The sequence below is a fragment of the Lepisma saccharinum genome, chromosome 16, assembly GCF_977018435.1.
Source record: "Lepisma saccharinum chromosome 16, izLepSacc3.1, whole genome shotgun sequence".
NCBI lineage: Eukaryota > Metazoa > Arthropoda > Insecta > Zygentoma > Lepismatidae > Lepisma > Lepisma saccharinum.
Window position 1 is genome coordinate 5,769,972 of NC_139244.1, and position 19,188 is coordinate 5,789,159.

Below are 19,188 nucleotides of genomic sequence, written 5' to 3' on the forward strand. Positions count from 1 at the left end.
CTAACAAAGAACACCCATGCCCAAGACGGGATTCGAACCCGAGGATGGTGTAGAGACGAAGTCTCAATCTCGTCTCGACTTGTAAGCAAGCGTATAGAGGTCATTAAGAACAAGAACTTTTCCTAATAGCATTTGTCTGTCTGACGCTTCATTTCGACGCTACGAACCTTCGAACTCAATTTTATCCAGTGTGCATGCAAGGACAGTCTTTGAAAGAACAGTCATAAATTTCATTGAAAGTACCAAATGGGTTTATTGCAACCCAGAAGTGTCCTTAACTGTACAAGAAACAAAATATGTGACTTGTATTAATAATCAGGTAGATACCAGCTTGGTATATCTGAAGAAGTAGCATAGTGAAGTAAATTTAGTTTAGATCTCGGTTTCGAGATGAGACCACAACTTGTCTCGATACACTCACGGACGCTTCTGGATTGTAACACCCACATTGACTTTCAATGTGTCTCCAGAAGTGGCAGTGACGGTACGTGCGATCCCTACCCACATTGACTTTCAATGTGTCTATTACAACCCAGAAGTGGCAGTGACTGTACGTGCGATCCCTGTCCACCTGAAATGCCAATAACGAAAATCTATTTTAAAAAATCTCCATTCCATCGGCACAACAGCAGCAATAGCCTGTCAAACGAAATCGACATTGTTAAAAGTGTTGGCTCAAGGATTTCGTCCGTGTCCTAAGCTGTTCTTTCGAAGTTCAAGGACCACATAACAATTAAGCTACCTGCAAAAGTATAGAGAAACCGGAATGCGAGAAGACGAAGAACAATGACAGGCGATCTGGGTTCGTTTTTTGCTTTCTGAACGAACAGGCTATAATTAGTTTTTGCTTTCTAAGAACGGGTTTGCTGGATTTTTTTTTGCCCACTTTTCGCATTGGTTCGTAGTAATGAAGGTTGAAGCTGTCACAATACAGTCCGATTAGCTCCAGAACACAACACAACACTACACGCGAAACTGGGAGATTCAGACCGTGCCTCACTCCACACTTAATGTTGCCGGCAAGGTTGCTGTGTAATACTTCAATTTCTTTTCAGCAGCGGCAGATTTCCACCGAACCTGTTTCAATTATCTATTACACCCAGAGTTGCCAACCTCCAGATCAGGAAAAGTGCTGATTAAACTCTCAAATTATGCTAAATGCGACTAAATTGTGCTAGGATCTATTTATTATTAGTATGTATTAGTATTATTTATTGTTATGTAATTATTATCAATTTATGATTATTTTCTGATGACGTTTTAAGTTTAATTTATGCATCTACAATGCGTTCGTTTTGACTATGGGCCGAGATTGCTCGTGACACGGCGTAGATACCGGCATTTTCGTCCCGTAACGTCTCGCTTATATACGCACGTATCTTTAGCATGTAGACAATTATACAGCGCTCCTACAAAAGAAATAGACACGTTCAATGTCTTATAAATCAAAAACTATTCGTAATATCGACATGAATTTTGCGCTGGTAGGTTGAGGAACTGTGGAAGTTTCGATAGGTCACATTGTTGGTGTTTCTTGTTGTCGCCGATTGTTGTTCCAGCGCTACAATTGGTAAGATGGCTGCAAACGCTGTTGATAAATCATATTGTGTTCTTGAACTAGTCAAAACAAACTCCGTTACTGTCGTACAACGACATTTTCGAATACGTTCCAGAAAACCAGCACCTACTAGACAGTCGAGCTACGATTGGTACAGAAAATTTGAAACAACAGGGTGTTTATGTAAAGGCAAAGCCTGGGAAAACCCACCGTGTCACAAGAAAAAGTGGATTGTGTCCGTGCTGTTGTCCAGCGAAGTCCACAGCAAGGGCGAATTTGAACTACAAATGCCACAACAAATTATTATATGTGCTCAACATTCAGAAAACGTTCTTCTTTTATTCCACAACCTTCCAAAAGTGTAGACGCCGGTATCTTACACCGGGTTGAATTTCATTATCGTCTTGATGTGTGCCGTGTGACACACATCTGTGAGTTCCCGAAACAAAACTTAAAGAATTACTTTATAAAACAGTGAAAAGTGTTTCCTAATAACATAAAGCATTGAAAGTGTCTATTTCTTTTGTAGCAGCCCTGTATTTATATTGCATAACTAGTATTAACCAGTGTTATAAGAGTTGTTCAAAGTTGTTCAAGCGCTATCTCGGCCCAGAGACAAAACGAACGCACTGTATTTTGAGTGGGAGTTATGAACGTGTGTTCTACACTTAAACAATATTAGTAATCTTCCCCATTTGATTCATTACAATAGTTTAATCAATTAAAATGGGTGCAATATAGCGCTTGAAAAAGTTTGAGAAAATTCGTCGCCTTGTTTTATTTGTGACACCAACTTTGTATGGATTTCCTACGATAAAATGTTACTTGTGAACTAAGTATTTAGTTTTTATTTAAGGAGAATACTACTCCTTGGATTCTAATAACGAAATACTGAGGCTGATATAGAATAGATTTCAAATGAAGGAAGGGCACAAAGTTCTGTATAATCGTCGTAGGAGGAAACTTTGTTCTATGAGGGGACTCCCCGATGGTACAGTGGTAGCGTCGTCGCCTTGTAATCAAGGGGTCCCGAGTTCGATACCCGGTGAAGGCACATAGTGATTTGGATCCCACTTTAAACTCTAGGTACAGTCCCGATTAGCCTTTCTGTAAATCAGATGAACGAATGTTGTAGCTGTTCTTTTCATTCTGTGAATTTAGGTTTCAAGTTTTTGAGCAAGTTCTCAGAAATCTCATCATTACATGGATGTACAGTGGGATCAAGGACGTATTTAGGGGGGTCCAGGGGGTCTGGACCCCCTCCCGAAAGACTTACCAAGTACTAAAATAACAAATAAAAATATACTTTTGTTCTCGATTTTACTATAATGAATGGTTAATGAACTTGGAAGGCAAGGTTTACTCTTATATTTATATTTATTATTATTATATATTATATTTGGATCATACTGCTTTGAAGGATATGAACACTACTACTCATGATAATATGCATAAAATATTAATCAAGAACTTTACTTGTCGTCAACTGGATCTAACATCCTTTTCTTATTTTTCAATAAATATTCAATTCTTTATCTATTTTACATTAATGTCCTTGTTTTCATACAAATTTTGGCTATCGTTAAGTACACGCAAGCTAGATAATAAAAATATGTTGTTACATCTATATCTTTATACCATCTTCTTACGTATTCATGTTATAATAAAATACGCAATATTAATAAATTTACATATTTAAATTAATATTTACTTTAATTAAGACAATTAGTTTAATTTAAACATTTATATTATCGTTATTATTATCATTATTGAGACACTTGGTTAGGACCCCCCGAAATATATTTCTAGATACGTGCCTGAGTGTGATTCATGAGTATTACCGTGAGCAAATTGTCCATCACCATGTCCGTGCACTTTATTTGACCCAATAAGAGCTTCAAGAATTAAAATAAAACTCAAAGCAAGCTGTTGACTTCTGCACCAGCATACATAAAAATCCATCGCTTAAAAACGCACAGGATGTGAGAGAAGAATTAAAGAAAATAATTATGGACATTTTGCCGAGCAATAATAGTGGATCCGACTGTACGATACGCAACACAACTTTGTTTCATAACTGCTGTTGAAATCATTAAAGCTTCCCCTTCCGATGGAAAATCCAATGGTTTTGAACAGAAGAAAACCACACGTCCACTTTGTTTGGACTCAAATCGTGCCCAGTCATCTGCTGTGACGTCACCACTAGTATGATCCATAATTTCTCGCTGTAGTGTTCATTTGCAATATCTTTGTTCTTTTCAGAGGTCTCGATAGTTTGTCGTGCTCCCACTGCGTGTCGCTACTGAAGCTGCTGGCGTCAGAGGGACGAACTGTGATCTGCACCATCCACCAGCCCAGCGCCTTGCTGTTCGAAATGTTCGACCAACTTTACTGCCTGGCGAAGGGAAGGTGTCTGTACAAGGGCAAGACTTCCGAACTCCTGCCGTTCATGAAATCACTGGGCCTGATCTGTCCGCCGTATCACAACCCGGCAGATTTCGGTAAGATTATATATGCACGATGTAAATTCAATATGTATATTGGGTATAATTTAGCACATACACAGTGCGGCAATTTGAAATCGAGACTGGTGCTGTAAGAAATAAACAAGTCTTCATAGAAAGTTACTTACTAGGGATCATTCAAAGTAGGGCCCTCCTGCATCCACACATCGTAGCGCAATCCCTACCAGTGCATGGAAGGATTGCTGGAATTCGTTTTGTGTAACGCTGTTTAAAATCCATGTCGTAGCCTTCTTGATTGTTGGTACATCGTGAAATTAGGAACCTTTCAGTGCAGATTTTGGTTTAGGAAATAAAAAATAATCACAGGGAGCCAGATCCGGTGAGTAGGCAGGGTGTGACAACACACACAGAGTCTTCGCAATCACAGTCTTGTGACTTGGGGCACTGTCATGAAGCAGACGCCAGCTGCCATCATCTCGATACTCGGGCCTCACACGTGTTATTCCTTGCACCAAACGTTTCAGTACCTCAAGATAAAATGCAGCAGTAAGAGTCTGTCTGAAATTTCAGTCTTCAGTAATGATTGTCCTCACCTTCTCAACCATTTTTGGTGTTCTCACCGTCCCTGCTACACCTGGATGCTCGCCGTTTTCAATTGGCTCCCGCCCTTTACTGAAACGCCTGAGCCATTCAAATACACGCGTACAGGATAAACAATTGTCCCTATAGACTTGTTACAACATGTGAACCGCTTCCGCAGCAGTTTTACCCAAGAGCGCACAAAACTTGATGTTTGCTCTTTTTTTGTGGGTACAAAAATATGCACATCAACTTATTTTCATACAAATATGCACCTGCATATGAAATATGCATTTTTAGTTAAAAATCCTTAAATATGCATTTGCATATGCAAAATGCATAATTATCCGAGCCCTACTTATTATTTCTAATCCCGATATCGAAATTATCCTGATATTCGAATTATCCGAAATGTCCGGGTATCCGAATGTGTGCATTATCCGGACAGATTTATCGTTTATCAGTTTTACGGGCTATCCACATATAGAGGAGAGGAAAGTGACCGAAGTAGGGCCCCCGTTTTGTTTTCATCCCTGGTGTCATTATGGCATATTATTTCTATTAGAAATTTAATAAAAATGGGTTCTTTGATATGTTTGCTAACGTTTTGAGTAACGTAATCCACCTTAAAGCGCACGATGCTTTGCCAGTAAGCATTTCTGTAAAAAGAGACGAAAAGTGACAACGGAGAAAAACTGGCCAAAGTCGGACCCTCCTTTAACAAGTTCCAAAAATTGGAAAAGACGCAAAGAAATGTAAATATATGATATGTAGTAAATGAATTACATTTATTGAGCTTGCATAAAGAATATAGATGTACAAATGTAATATAATATAGACTATCAATATCCTAACTGCGTCAATGGCCCTTTCCATTTGTTGGACATCCTACCTTCTCCCACCTGCATTGCCTTTTCTCTTGAACATCTGAAACAATATGTAAAAGGGATTTCCTAACGAGTAACGACCCTTTGCTTCAATTACAATTGTAATGTTAGGCATTCACTGAGGGGTCCTACTTAGGGCATTTTACTCGTGGAGTCTTATTGTTTATACAATAAAACCATACGTATCTTCAAACAAACCATTACCATAATTTCAAAGTACAATACTTACTAGTGTCTAAATTGTAACAAGATTGCTACTTACCTCTCTCTTAATTAGCAAAATTCCCACTGTTGTGCACCGATGTACAAACTTTCATTCACACAAAAACAAGTCATATCGGACTACAGCACCTGATACTTGCACGTTTCTGCTGATACCTTCCCTACACAATCTTTTCGTTATTCTTGACGTGTTTCGCCCATTGCCACCACGCGGCAGCACCTACCTACGGAAACAGAAATAGGGCCCGGCTTAGGGAGTGGGGTCCGGGTTTCGTTATTTTCCTCTATTTTTATTCGTCATTTTCGTCCTTCACTCTACGGATTCTCTGGAACGGGCATTTCTACATTCTAATTTCTTCATATAGGAGAAGTATTTATTTTACACGAGAGCTCTGAACTAAGCTTATATTACATTTCTTGGATCTGAAATGAAAGAAAGTAATAATTCTTATCCAACAATTGACGCATGCGTCACTTCAGATCCAAGAAATGTAATATAAGCTTAGTTCAGCGCTCTCGTGTAAAATAAATACTTCTCCTATATGAAGAAATTAGAATGTAGAAATGCTCATGAATGTCGTCGCAGAGCAAGCTGTCCTTTTTCCCACAATTGACGCATGCGCACCATGCGTTCAGGAGACACCTCTGGTTAAGAGTACTTACTCACCATGTTATTGTCACTCCTGTTGCATCTTGTCACCAGTGTTGCCAGGTCTACTGATTTCGCAGGAGATTTCCTGATTTTAAGCACGGTCTACTGATCTCCTGACAAGTTTCAGGAAAATGTGGAAATCTCCTGATTTTTTGCTTCCTTTAATATTTTTATAATGAACAATTATTTTTAAAAAAATGGAAAGTTGATTTAAAATTTACATATTCAGCTGATGGAATGCAAAGACCCATGAATATTCCGCATAGAGAGAGAGAGAGAGGTAGAGGTGGTGGAGGAGGGTTATACCCATGGACGTCCGCAGGATTTTTTTCAGGGAGGGGCAAGGAAGGTATTTTTTCCAAGGGGGCAAACAAGTCACATTTTCTCCAAAAATAGTGTTGTTCCCTAAAAAAACATTGCTTAAATTTGAATTTATGATGTTCATGCAATAATTAACACATATTATTGTGGCTAAAATGAAATTATGTGTGTGAAATACATAATTTTTGGATGACTTCCATTTTCCAGGGGGGAGCACGGCCCCCCCTTGCCCTCCCTTCCGGACGCCCATCTGGTGCGGTTTTTGTTTAAGGGGAGGTAACTGAAAACTGGTTACAACTAAATACCAATGTTGCCACCCACACATAGGAACAAGTTTTCAGTTTTGTGGTAGTGTTCATTGCAAATACTAGATACTTCGATAAAAAAAGGTAGTCCACATAACGAATGCAGCTAAAGGTATGGTTACAAAAGCTCTTAGTAAACTGTCGATTGATTGATTTGGTTTATTTTACTTCGCATTTCTTCCACTTTTGGCTAATCGCGAAAACGAGATTAGTGATGATATGATGAAATTGATAAAGAGACAACCGTGCTCAGGCCGAGATTCGATCCCGAGACGGCCGGATCCTGGGGCCGAGTGGTTAGCACATCGCGCTGCGACGCCAAGGGTCCCGGGTTCGAATCCCGCTCGGGCTTGGTTGTTTGTGAATGTCCATTCATCAATTTCATTACTCATCCCCATCAAATTTGCCAAGAGGCACAAAACGCGAAGTAAAATAAACTAAATCAATCAATCGATCCCAGGACGGGATCCCTGTTGTCATAGCGCTGTGCTAACCACTCAGCCACGGAGGTCGGCTTAGTAAACTGCTGTTTACGTCGCAGTCTCTTAACTTAGAAATAATAGTTAATGTTTTTATTGAAGCCATTTCTGAGCGTAACTGCTACTACAATTGGTCTTATGTCCCTTTATACTCAATCAATACTGTGGCGGTAGAAATTCTCTTTCCCGATTTTATACCAGATAATCCTCGAATGCAAAAGGCGATTTAATTAACATTTACATTGTCTGGAGTGACTGGGGAAAAAAAGTTGAAGAAAAAACCTGCGACTTGTCTGATACTGGGTCCCGGGTGCTCTTTGTGAGTGTCCCTACATCAATTTCACATCTTTATGATTAGACAAACGTGGCAGATGCGAAGTAAAATAAACCAAATCAATCAATCAATCTGTCTAATACTGGTTGGTTACCTTCCGTGATTGAAAGGTAAAAGTAAAAAAAAAGGTAAAGTGCTCCCCTGTGCATAGCACCACGCCCTGAAGGCGTATAGGGGGTGTGGGATTGAAAGTCAAGTTTTAATTCAATGATATTTCGGGGGTTCAGGCATGATAGCTCTTCTCCATTACCATTAATGCGAGTATGCTTTGAATGTGTTGTTAAAAAAAAAAGCTGTGGGCGTTCTTACATCCTCAAACTTTGTCTAATTTTAAATAAAAGCAAGCTAAGGTGTTATCAGGTAGAGTAATTCAAAAATATATCCCCGAATGCGTAGTGGCTGAAGCTCTAGTCTTAGTTAACACAAAAATCACGAAATGTTTCCATAAACTTCTAAACGCCAAGAACATAAATCCACGCACAGTCACAACCATTTATTTTAGAATATTTCTAAGAGATAAACAGAAAATCGAGGTCGGATTTTTCCCAGCACTGTCACTTGCACCCCCCTCAGTTTTGGCACTCGATCATCGCCACTGATTGGGGAAACTGTACCTTTACCTTAGGTGAATTAAGGGGGTGGGGTTATCGTACCACTTTAATTGCAAATTCATAATAAAATTTGTATTAACATAACAGTATTATCTTTTGACATCTAAAATTAATATTTAACGTTCAATAATGACAGTGGAAAGCTTTTCCCACTCAACCCCACCCCCCAGAACGTTGATAATCCGCTATTATTAGTTCTGATTTTTTAAGCAGATCTCCTGATTTTTCAGGGGACGATCTCCCGATTTTTGAAAATATGACCTGGCAACCCTGCTTGTCACCTTCGAGGCAGGCCTTCATGCTGACAGGATGTCGTGGCAGCTGAGTCATTACTCGCGCCCTCTACAAGGAAACAAAGGAAGACACGTCTATTACGACTAGTTCGACGTAACATGTTTACAAAATACAGTCAATATTTACTGTACTAACACTGCCTATAAATGCTATTTACTGTACTAAATGTTTTAAATTATGCTACGCCTTTAAGAAGCAAATTATTTACGGTAGAGTGGTGCAAGAGTGTGCACTTAGTATCTACGTTACAAAAGCAGTCAGATTCTTAAAATTCATATGTAAGAAACCTTATACATTCTTTCAGTTTTTTGACTAGATCTCATGTTAACATTTTGAATATGTTCGTTGTAATATTTGCTTTTTTTGAACGGATGGCGAAAAGGTACTTTTACCCCCCACGATTAATATATCGTGTCATACCCTTGATATGGGGGGGGGGGATCTTTTGGGAATGTAGCTCACTAATCATCATTCATCCTTGGAGTAGAGCAACTCGCTGCTCAAGGTGAGCTCGATGGTATAGAGCAAAAGGTACTAATCTACACACTTGAATGGCAAAACATGTCACTTGAGTCTCACACTCCTAAAGACTGGATCAGCATGGCTCATAAAAGGATATACCTGTCTCTGTACTGCAACTGAAGATCTGCCGTGAGAGGTTATGCTTGTGACTGTACGTTGTGTCCGACTTCCGACTGGCGTCAACACGCTCTCCCTAGAATCGTCCACACCTCTCTCTATATATCGTAATTTCCTCCTCTAAGACTGAATTAGAACTGGCTCTGATCTCCCTGGATCCCAGACATTTAATCCCAATCAATTTACTAAACAAATGCCGAGTCAGGCCTGTAGCCTCTTCCAGGATTTCGCCTGTTTACATGTTCATGCCGCTGATGACCAGGAAGAGCTTAAGTGCTGCCTGACACTGCATTTGTCTGAGGTTTCCTGATTGGAAAACGATGGTTGACTGACTGGGAGTTGGAGTTCGTTGTACATTATAATTAAAAGATACTACGGAACGTTACGATATGTAATGTACATTAGCAAATATTTACATCCAAATTGTTAGGAGAAAATTTTAATGATGTTATTTTTTATTAATAATAAATAGTAACAATTAAATTATAACTATTAAAATTGTACATCCTTGAGCTGCTGCAAGGCAGCACCCATTATTTCTGTACACGTGAAAGGAAACGTGGATAAAATTATGGAAAAGTTGCGTGCAGGGTCGTGAGACATCATGTCGGGGCGCGTAGGGCAAAATTACAGAAACAAGCAGGGTTGAATAATTCTAGAAAACAAGCAGGCTGAACGCGAAGAAAGCAAGTTGCACAAATTCCCATGATTAACTACCGCAAATAATTACTTCAAGTATTTTCGTGAGAAAGATATATATTACGAATATATGCAACACCAGCTTTACATAACATATGCTTGGTATTATGTCCAGAGCTCGCGTGTGACCAAGCTATTATACGCATAATGGGACGTGAGTTACCATACGTGTTCGCGAGTGAAGAGTGTGTGAAATGTGTCGCGCACGACTGTTCAAATTGCAATGCGATTATTCTCAGAAACAATAAAGGAAGACTTTAATTGAAGATTACGTGGGCCGAATGCACACTGTGGCGTAACCTTGCCTCTCACACAAAGTTCTCATGCATCGTCTTACCAGTGCACAAAATGGCAGGAAGTGCCAATTATGCAAACGATCAAGGTTGAGTTCGTGTCTTGAACGGTAATGCTACCCTTTCAATGCGGGAATGGGAATAAAATACCTAGAAATATATCACCTTCATTTTACCTGACATCTGTCGGCACTAAAAAAAATCAAAATATTTACACAACAAACACCTTACAGGTACCCCTGACTCATTCGTTCATTCTCTCACTCATTCATTCTCATGGGGTATGTATCAACATGAAAGTACACATACAAGGCTCGCATTTAATCAACATACTCTTACCTTTTATGTTTAACATGAACTTGAATTAGGTCGTTAATCTTTCAGCGCCTGTGCTCATTACTATCATTACGTGCCAGCCCTCGAAAAACAATCATCAGAAAAATTGGTCGGCTTGATTGAACCTTCGTTCACAACAACATACGCATCTATACCGCAAGTATGAAATTTACCAAATTTCTCGGACGGGGATAATTGCGACAAGCCCCTCTCGTCCTTTCAAAACAATCACAGCTCTGCTGCCTGATGCAATACTTAATGAGGCTCCAGCTGACGGACTACTTCAATTAACGATCGGCGCGAGCAAACATTACATTGCTACTCTACAACAGAGAAAACCTCACTTGCTTGACCTGGGCAATTTAACATACATTACTCAACTAAACAGTCAACCTTGGATAAGTTATTTAAACGACTGCGGCGGCTGATTACATTACAATGAAGTACACATTGACAAGTTACAATGGAATTTAACGCAATAAAGGAGCTTTATCATTAAATACTGACATTTAAAAAGATTAAAAAATATAAACATGAAGCGACCTATTATATAACAATACAAGACACGAAAGCTAGGTTTGGAATTCCGAGTCACGTCGTAATACCGCGAATCAATATGGTTTAAGCTTTTGTGGTAGGGCGATGACAGAAAACAATACATTCACACGTGGATGTGAATCGACAGAATAATACTGTACAACTCTGCTACGGCATCGGGTAGTGCATCTTTCCTAGGTACGGTTAATCACACTTGGTTCCATTGAGACGAAAAATGTTCCTTCGGTTTAACAACCGCGTCGATCATACTTGGAACTTTCGTTCCTCGGGTAGCGCTCCTGACTTCTCGTTATCTCATTTCGGGCGTCCTCTAGTTCTCCTCGGGCGCTTCTATGTGCCACTGCTTCCTCTGACGGGCATCTCTCAAACGTCGGTTTGGAATCTTCTGAAGCGCCGGACGTGGCTTGGAATCGTCTCTCTCAGGCGTCGGGCGTCTCTTCGTCGTTACAGTTGGGCGTTGGATGTTCGGGCTGTAGCGTCGTGGCGGATGGTGTTGGTGTAGTAGGCTGACTTCCATGGCCTGGTACGTTGTCGGTGTTTGGCGTTGGCTGAATTGGCTGTAGCGTCGCGGTGGATGGTAGCAGCGGCGTTAGGGATTCTGGGAACCCGACGTCCCCCTCTCCTCTTATCCTCTTAGCCTGCCATAGTTCTTGATTGTCCTTGTTTCGCAAAACAATTCACCGCGTATGATCTCTCAGAATCAAGCACACGCGAATCAACTCACTGGCAGTCACTCGCTGACTGTTCGCAAAAAAGAAAAAAAACACTAAATAAGTCCACGAAAACAATAAGTGTACGCACAAAGGAGCTCTCGCTACGAAAATCTTGACAAACTGTGTTGAAAACTCGGGAGTCCCGCAGTTTTATACCAGATTCGAAAATTTCAGTTGGAAAGGCGTTAGAACGAGCGTCGCTTCTCTTCCAGCGAGGTACATTCACCTTGGGCCTATTGTGTTTCAACGCGGTCAAGGCGTGTCTTCAAGTAGGTGCAGTGGGATTAACTCCTCGCCTCTCGTGGGGATCCGTAGTTGTCCCTTTAAAAACCAATTCCCCCTTACGTCGTGGATACTCAGTTCATCTGCATGATATTAAATCAAGATATCATTTATAACGTGCCGTTTCGGTTGTCCAAATTTCAGTTCAATCCGTCAACTGGAAACGGAGATATTTCATAAGGTCTATTTTCGTACTGGTGCGACGTAAAGAATGGACCTTCTTGACGATCGTTGCCGTGCGTGACTTAGAACCTGTCCCTAACTTTCGTTGTCTCGCTCGAATTTCATTTTGCCGACAGATAGCTGTGAACAAATCAAACCTCAAAAACAAATCTCACGCAATACATCAGTAATATGTTGATTAATTATACATAATTAAACTAAAATATAAAACAGAGATTTACATGTCCAAAGAATATCGTGACAGTCTTGAAGCCTGGTCGCATTATGTTTCATATTATATCAAGTTATGTTACTAGCTAAATATTTGTTTGCTATTCCAGGTCATAATGTATTATGAACAGCTCTGCGGCTCACCCAGCCTCCAATAAATGGGTATCTTCGGCCAATCCTGGGGGGTAAAGTCTGTCTGAGCGTGGTGCTGAGCACATCACCTCCAAAGTGGCCGAGATTGAAGAATGTGTGGGGGTACTACCTCCACATCCCCCTTTATGTGCCTCATGGCATGGTGCAAAAGCGCACGGGGAACTTTACCTTACCTTTTAAAACGAATCCCATATCAGGCTCATGCCAAGAATTTTTTTGAGGGGCGGGGGGGGGAGCCCAAAAATTTTTGGTATGGCAACACTGCAGTGTTAGGAGTTGGTTTATAGTTTAATGTTCAATCAATTGGAGTGGCATTGTTGTGCTTGTGAATACTCATTGAATTTTACAGTTTTGAAGAAAGACGGTGTTATTTATGGGCTAAAGAACAATAAGTGTCCAGTGGGTAAAAAAGAGAACATTTCCGACATATTCTTCTGTCTGAGTTTAACATAGGGGCAAAAGTAACGGAGGAGGCTCGAAACATTTGCCCCTTGTAGGGAGAGAATGCCAACGGGGAAAGCAGGGCAAGAAAATGGTTTTGTCATTACAAAGAGGGCATTCTTGACTTAAGCGTTTCTCCACGTTCAGGAAAACCATCGGGCTTTAATAAAGACAGTTTAAACACTTTAATCCACAAGGATCCACATCAGTCGACTCGAGAATTAGCAAATGTGGTGAACTGTGACCATTCAACCATCGTGCGACATTTGCATTCCATGGGTAAGGTTCAGCATACCGCACGCTTTAAATGAAAACAACCAAATCGGCCAGTAGGCCAGGAAAACAGCATCAAGTGCTGCGACACGATAATGCACGTCCACACTTCGCTAAGATGACAAAATCTGCTATCCAGGAGCTTGGTTGGGTAGTTATTCCACATCCCCCTTACTCCCCCTGATCTTGCACCCTCGGATTGCTACCTTTTCAGCCCTCAACTCATCAATCTTCAAGGAAGCTCCTTTGGTGACGAAAATGCTCTTCAAACTTAGCTTGACGACGCTTTTAATCCCGAATCAGCTGATTTCTTCAGGCGTTGAATTGAAAAACTGCCCCAACGTTGGTAGACAGTCATTGACAATGAAGGAAAATATATTACTGATTAATTTATGTCTCTTGTTCATCTCAAATTAGTACCAAATAAAATAAAAAAAACACTTTTGCCACGGTTAAAAAAACGCAAAGAACTTATGAATCAACCCAATATATGTCAATAATTAAATAATATAATTAAATGTATATAAATTAATTCATTTGCTACACTTATACGGTAAACTAGCAAATTAATTCCTTTAACAACTAGCTCAAAATGTCAAGAAATTAGAAGTTAGGTGCAATGTTTTAATAAGTGTTAAGATTTTATTTAATTATTGCTTTCAATTAATAACATTAATAAAATTTCATACTTTTATTGTGTATACATGTTTCCATAATGGTGTACGTCTCTCGAAAGGAAATAGTTCCTTATCAGAGCTGTAGCTAGTGATTTCTGCGCCCATGACGAGAATAGATTTTCGCACACCTTGCACCGAATTTGCAACCCCCCCCCCTTGCCTGGACGTAGTTGGCATACTTAGATTCAAGAAATATTATGTACCTACACTTTTTCATTGAATCCGACGGAAAGAAATCTTAATATTCAAAGAAATGTGGGTAATAAAAGAACAGTCGGTTGTGCATCCCACCTCATCTTCATTCAAGCAGTTGTCCACATCTCAATATTTGATTGCAAATTGAAGATCTGATATACTATTCTCAAATGTATTCGAAAAGTGGCCGCGGTGGCTCAGTCGGTAACGCGTCTGACCACCATGCTCAAGGTCCCGGGTTCGATCCCCGGCCGGTTCAAATCCGGGAACTTTTCTAACGGTGGAAGCGGCCCCGGCGCCTACCCAGCGTCGAATAACATGGGTACCTGGGGGAAACCCTGGGGGGTAAAGGCGGTCAGGGGCGTGATGCTGATCACATCACCTCCACTCACGACCGGATCAAGAAAGTGTGGGGCGTTACCCTCACACCCCCTATACGCCTTCATGGCGTGGTGCTATGCACAGGGGAACACTTTACCTTTTTACCTTTTTATTCGAAAAGTACAGTATTCCCAAATTAACAATGTTTTCAATTTTCCTTTGTCTTATACCAGCACCACTGAACAGCCATGCTTTGAGTTGAGTTACAATAATGATAATCCATGTTTAGAAAATAATGTATATATAAGTTGAATGATACGTATTAGGAATGATTCTTACAATGAAGAACATGTCTGAATGTGAATTAACCATAAAAAGGACATTTTCTCATCAAGACTGCGGTTCGAAAAAAGTCAGGACAGGGATTAAAATAGTGAACTGCCCCGACCAAATTGGGACATCTGGTAGCCTTGCAACAATGGTTATAAAACCAAAATTAATAAATATAGTAGACTAGAGGCATCTGGAGACGGCCTATCTCCAGAAACAACCCATTCATTTATGCAAGAAGAAAATCGAAATTCTTGCAAAATCTCAAAATGTCACATCTTATTCATTTATGTAAAACTAGATTGTTCTGGACGCCAGAACAAACAAGGTTGTTACAAATACATATAATCACCATAAAAATTATTATGTAATCAAATACGTATAAATACTTAAACTTTGGGTACTATTATAGTATGGGGGTGACACCTATAAATCATATATTTCGCACTTTTTTACATTGGTAACGTATTATTTTGGAATGCGGAAAATTTCCTAAGGTGAAAAAATGCATTTCTAACTAAGATAATGTCTATTTCTTACATTTACGAGTACTTACTGTTACTTGTTATTTCGATTCTGTAACACATTACGCGGGCGATATCGTGCTGGTTCAGGGCGCGTTGTGCGTTTTTTGTCGATTTATGCAGTGTTGCAACCTCGTTCACCGGAAAATACCTACTTTCGTGCCCGGATTTGAAATTATGCTAATACCTCGCGGTATACCTACCTCGCAAACCATTGACGTTAGCCCCACAAACCATTGACGTTAGCCCCACAAACCATTCACGTTAGCCCCAAAAACCATTTTCCGTAAGGTTAGGTTAGGTTAAGTTAGGTTAGGCAAGCATAGTTAAAAAAAATACTTGACACGTCATGTTCTAGTGAAAACACGGCGAGTTTGAAACACTGACTACGGGGTTACGTCATCTTAACACATGGAACATTGTGCTCTCGTGCAGAAAGCAAATGGCGGCAGAAACATCCTGTCGGACAGAGATTTTCGCAGAAAACAACATGTATTCGCATTAAAATGGATCAAAACTACATTCACGAACTTCGACAATGCTACAGAAAATCATTTCCGTAAGTACTTTCTCCTGTAAATTTGAAGAAATCTGTCACCCTTATACTATAATGTTACCAAACTTTGTAATAACTAGAGTACATAAAAACGGGGGAATCACGATTCAGAGGAAAATACATCCTGGTTTATTTAACAATTCATTTTAAAAAAATCATTATTTTTAAACTGAAAGTGTCAATCATACATTACCTGCTAACATGTTCTAGTAAAGTCTATTATTTACTGCGAACGATTTTTGTCCTATATTTTGGAATAGCATGTCCTACTTTTACCTTATAGTAATCTGCCAACCCTATCCTAAGGCGGGTTTTAAGAACTGAAAAGCAAAACCGTAAGTAAGGCAGACACCCTTGCCAACACCAATAGTAAAATAACTTTTTTTTTTTTGTAAATGTATATTTGGTTGTAGCTTTGCTGCTATGCACCAGTTACATTTGTTTTACATTTCATCATTTTACAATTTCATAATTTTATAATATAATATTTTCTCTCACAATATAGTTCGTAAGTACATATATTATTTGTTGGGTTCCTCAAAAGTGTTGACAAGTCGTATGCGCCATTATATCCTGCTTCTTTTAGGTCTCTAAAGAAATAATCACACGTAGTTGCATTAAGATGACATTCAAATATAATGTGATCAGGTGTTCCTTCAGTTGCACCACACTGACAGATTGGGGATTGAACAATCTTCCTAGTATACAGGTCTTTAGGTGCTAGGGTGTAATTTAGCCGACATCTAAGAAAGCTTGTTAAAGAGTTTCTTGAGAGGTTAATGTCTTGATACCAAGGTTCTTTAGGTATAAGTGTTGAATTGAATAATATTTTTCCCATGAGTCTTCCCTGTAATTGTCCATTGTTTCTGCCAACTTTTCAACAATTCTGTTTTAGCATGCGACTCTAGCGATTTTGCAGAAAATTTGATCCGAAGCGATCGGTGACTTTGATTCTTCAGCTGCGTACTTGGCTAATGTGTCTGCTATGTGGTTCCCTTCTATGGATGTATGCCCAGGAGTCCAGACAAAAGAAATACTGTATCCTGAGTTTGTTAGTTTGTGATACAAAATTTTTATGTTAACAATGTACCAGTCTACATAGTAATCAGCTGTTGTCGATCCCAGGGAGTGTAAGACTGACGCTGAATCAGTGGCGATCACTACCCTCTTGAGGTTTTTCTCCTGTATATACAACAATGCTTGACGAATAGCAAACGCTTCCGCCGTGAATATTGAAAATTCTGCTGGTAATGGGTAGATTTTGTATTCCACTAGATTATTGCAATATATTGCAGCTCCAGTGCGAACTTTGATGCGTCTGTATATACTATGTAAAAATCTTCATGCACTACAGAGTGTATATATTCCATGAATATGTTATTCACCATACTTGGCATTGACGTTCGTGTATCTTTATCTGGATATGGAGGAAAGTGAACGGGAAGTATTGTTGCTAATTTAAAATAGTCTGTCGTAAAGCACGGAGACGTTGAAAATCTAATAACTTTCGGTATGAAATCCTTAATCGACTTGTATGCTGTGAATAAGATTGGAAGATTTAATTTATATTTAGCTGTACGGTTTGACGACATTAAAATAACCTTCACGTGTAAAGCTCGTAAATGTAACACGAACAAGGTAATGGACAATTTGCTTCCACATAAAGATTTGATTGTGTGCACGTGACTCGTTGTTTCAACCACAGCGATGGAAAGTAAAAGGCACGAGAGAGAACGTTCTTGCTTCTTCTCCGACTAGACAAGACTTTGCACAAACGAAAGTCTTATCTCTGCGGGGATAATAGCGAAAGAAATCTTTCTTGAACTTCAACAAAACTTTCTCCTTGAAGGACACGAGCTGTTCCCCACGCGCTCGCAAAAAAAAGCCACCGACGACTTTTTCTAACATTTCACTTCTTTGAGTAAACAATGGAGTAACGCTCCACGAGACAGTATATATGCTGAGAGAGGCGGAAGCTCCGTCCGCCATCAAATAGACAAAACAACCAAAACGAGTTGTGACAATCTTTTAAAACTCGCGACGAATTTTTTTCGACATAATGTTATGTTAAAACGTTAAAAAGTTTGTTTTAATTGATCAGATAGGCTAATAGGGACTGGACCTACAGTTTAAGTTTTCGTCTTGCCATTACGCAAGCAGAGAGGCCAAAAAAAGAGCGTGCCTTGTAATCAAGGTGTCCCGGGTTTGATACTCGGTGGAGGCACATGTGGTTCGCATTCCAGTTTAAACTATAAGTCCAGTCCCGATTATCAACTTTCCATTCATTTTATTTCGCTTTCCTGCTCCCTTTGGTTAATCGCGAAGATGAGGATGAGTGATGGCTAGGGCTCGGATAATTATGCATTTTTCATATTGCATATGCAATTGCATATTTAAGGATTTTAAACTTAGAATGCATAAGGTGCATATGTGTATGAAAATAAGTTGATGTGCATATTTTTGTACCCACAACCAACACCGAGCATATACTGTATTTCTTTTTCTTCCCCTCGCTTCTCTTTTCTTTATCTTTTCTCTATCTTTCTGCTTTCACTTTTCCTGGATTGTATGAAATGTGGCAAGTACGTCATTCTCACATCAACAATCGACTAAGCTGGCAACGCCGCGAGCAAGTTTCTTATCGCTTGTACAGGTTAATTCCTGTGAGCGAAACTCGATATGTTTAGCTATAAGGAAAATAAGTGTTTGAGAGTGGTCTTGGAGTCATACGTGAAACTGGACAAGGACTTCAGCACAGACGGAAAAGTGTTGTTCTGCAAAGTTTGTGAGTGTGCTGTGTCGTGCGAAACAAAATGATCTTGATCTGTAATGTATTGTGTTTCATTTAACGCAGAACCATATTAATTGAAAAAAAATCTGTGTAGCAAATGAGCATTCTGAATAATGCACATTCATTGCCTGTCATGTAATCTTTCATAGTTTGTAATATACAGCATTTATAAATTAAACGGGTTTTTAAAGTGCATATTTAAGTGCATATTTTACACTTTTTAGTGCATATTTTGCGTTTTTTAGTGCATAACTATCCGAACCCTAGCGATGACATTGATGAATGGGAATACACAAAGAACACTCAT

The 19,188-nt window shown here is 39.5% G+C and overlaps 1 protein-coding gene across 1 annotated transcript in view; it reads left to right on the forward strand.

Moving 5' to 3' along the window:
- Window positions 1-19,188, forward strand: part of LOC146000217 (ATP-binding cassette sub-family G member 1-like) — a 121,578-nt gene that overhangs the window by 81,741 nt on the left and 20,649 nt on the right. Inside the window, exon 5 of the mRNA XM_083137615.1 lies at window positions 3,821-4,059. Within this exon, the coding sequence (XP_082993741.1) occupies window positions 3,821-4,059 (239 nt within the window). The remainder of the gene's footprint in view (window positions 1-3,820; window positions 4,060-19,188) is intronic.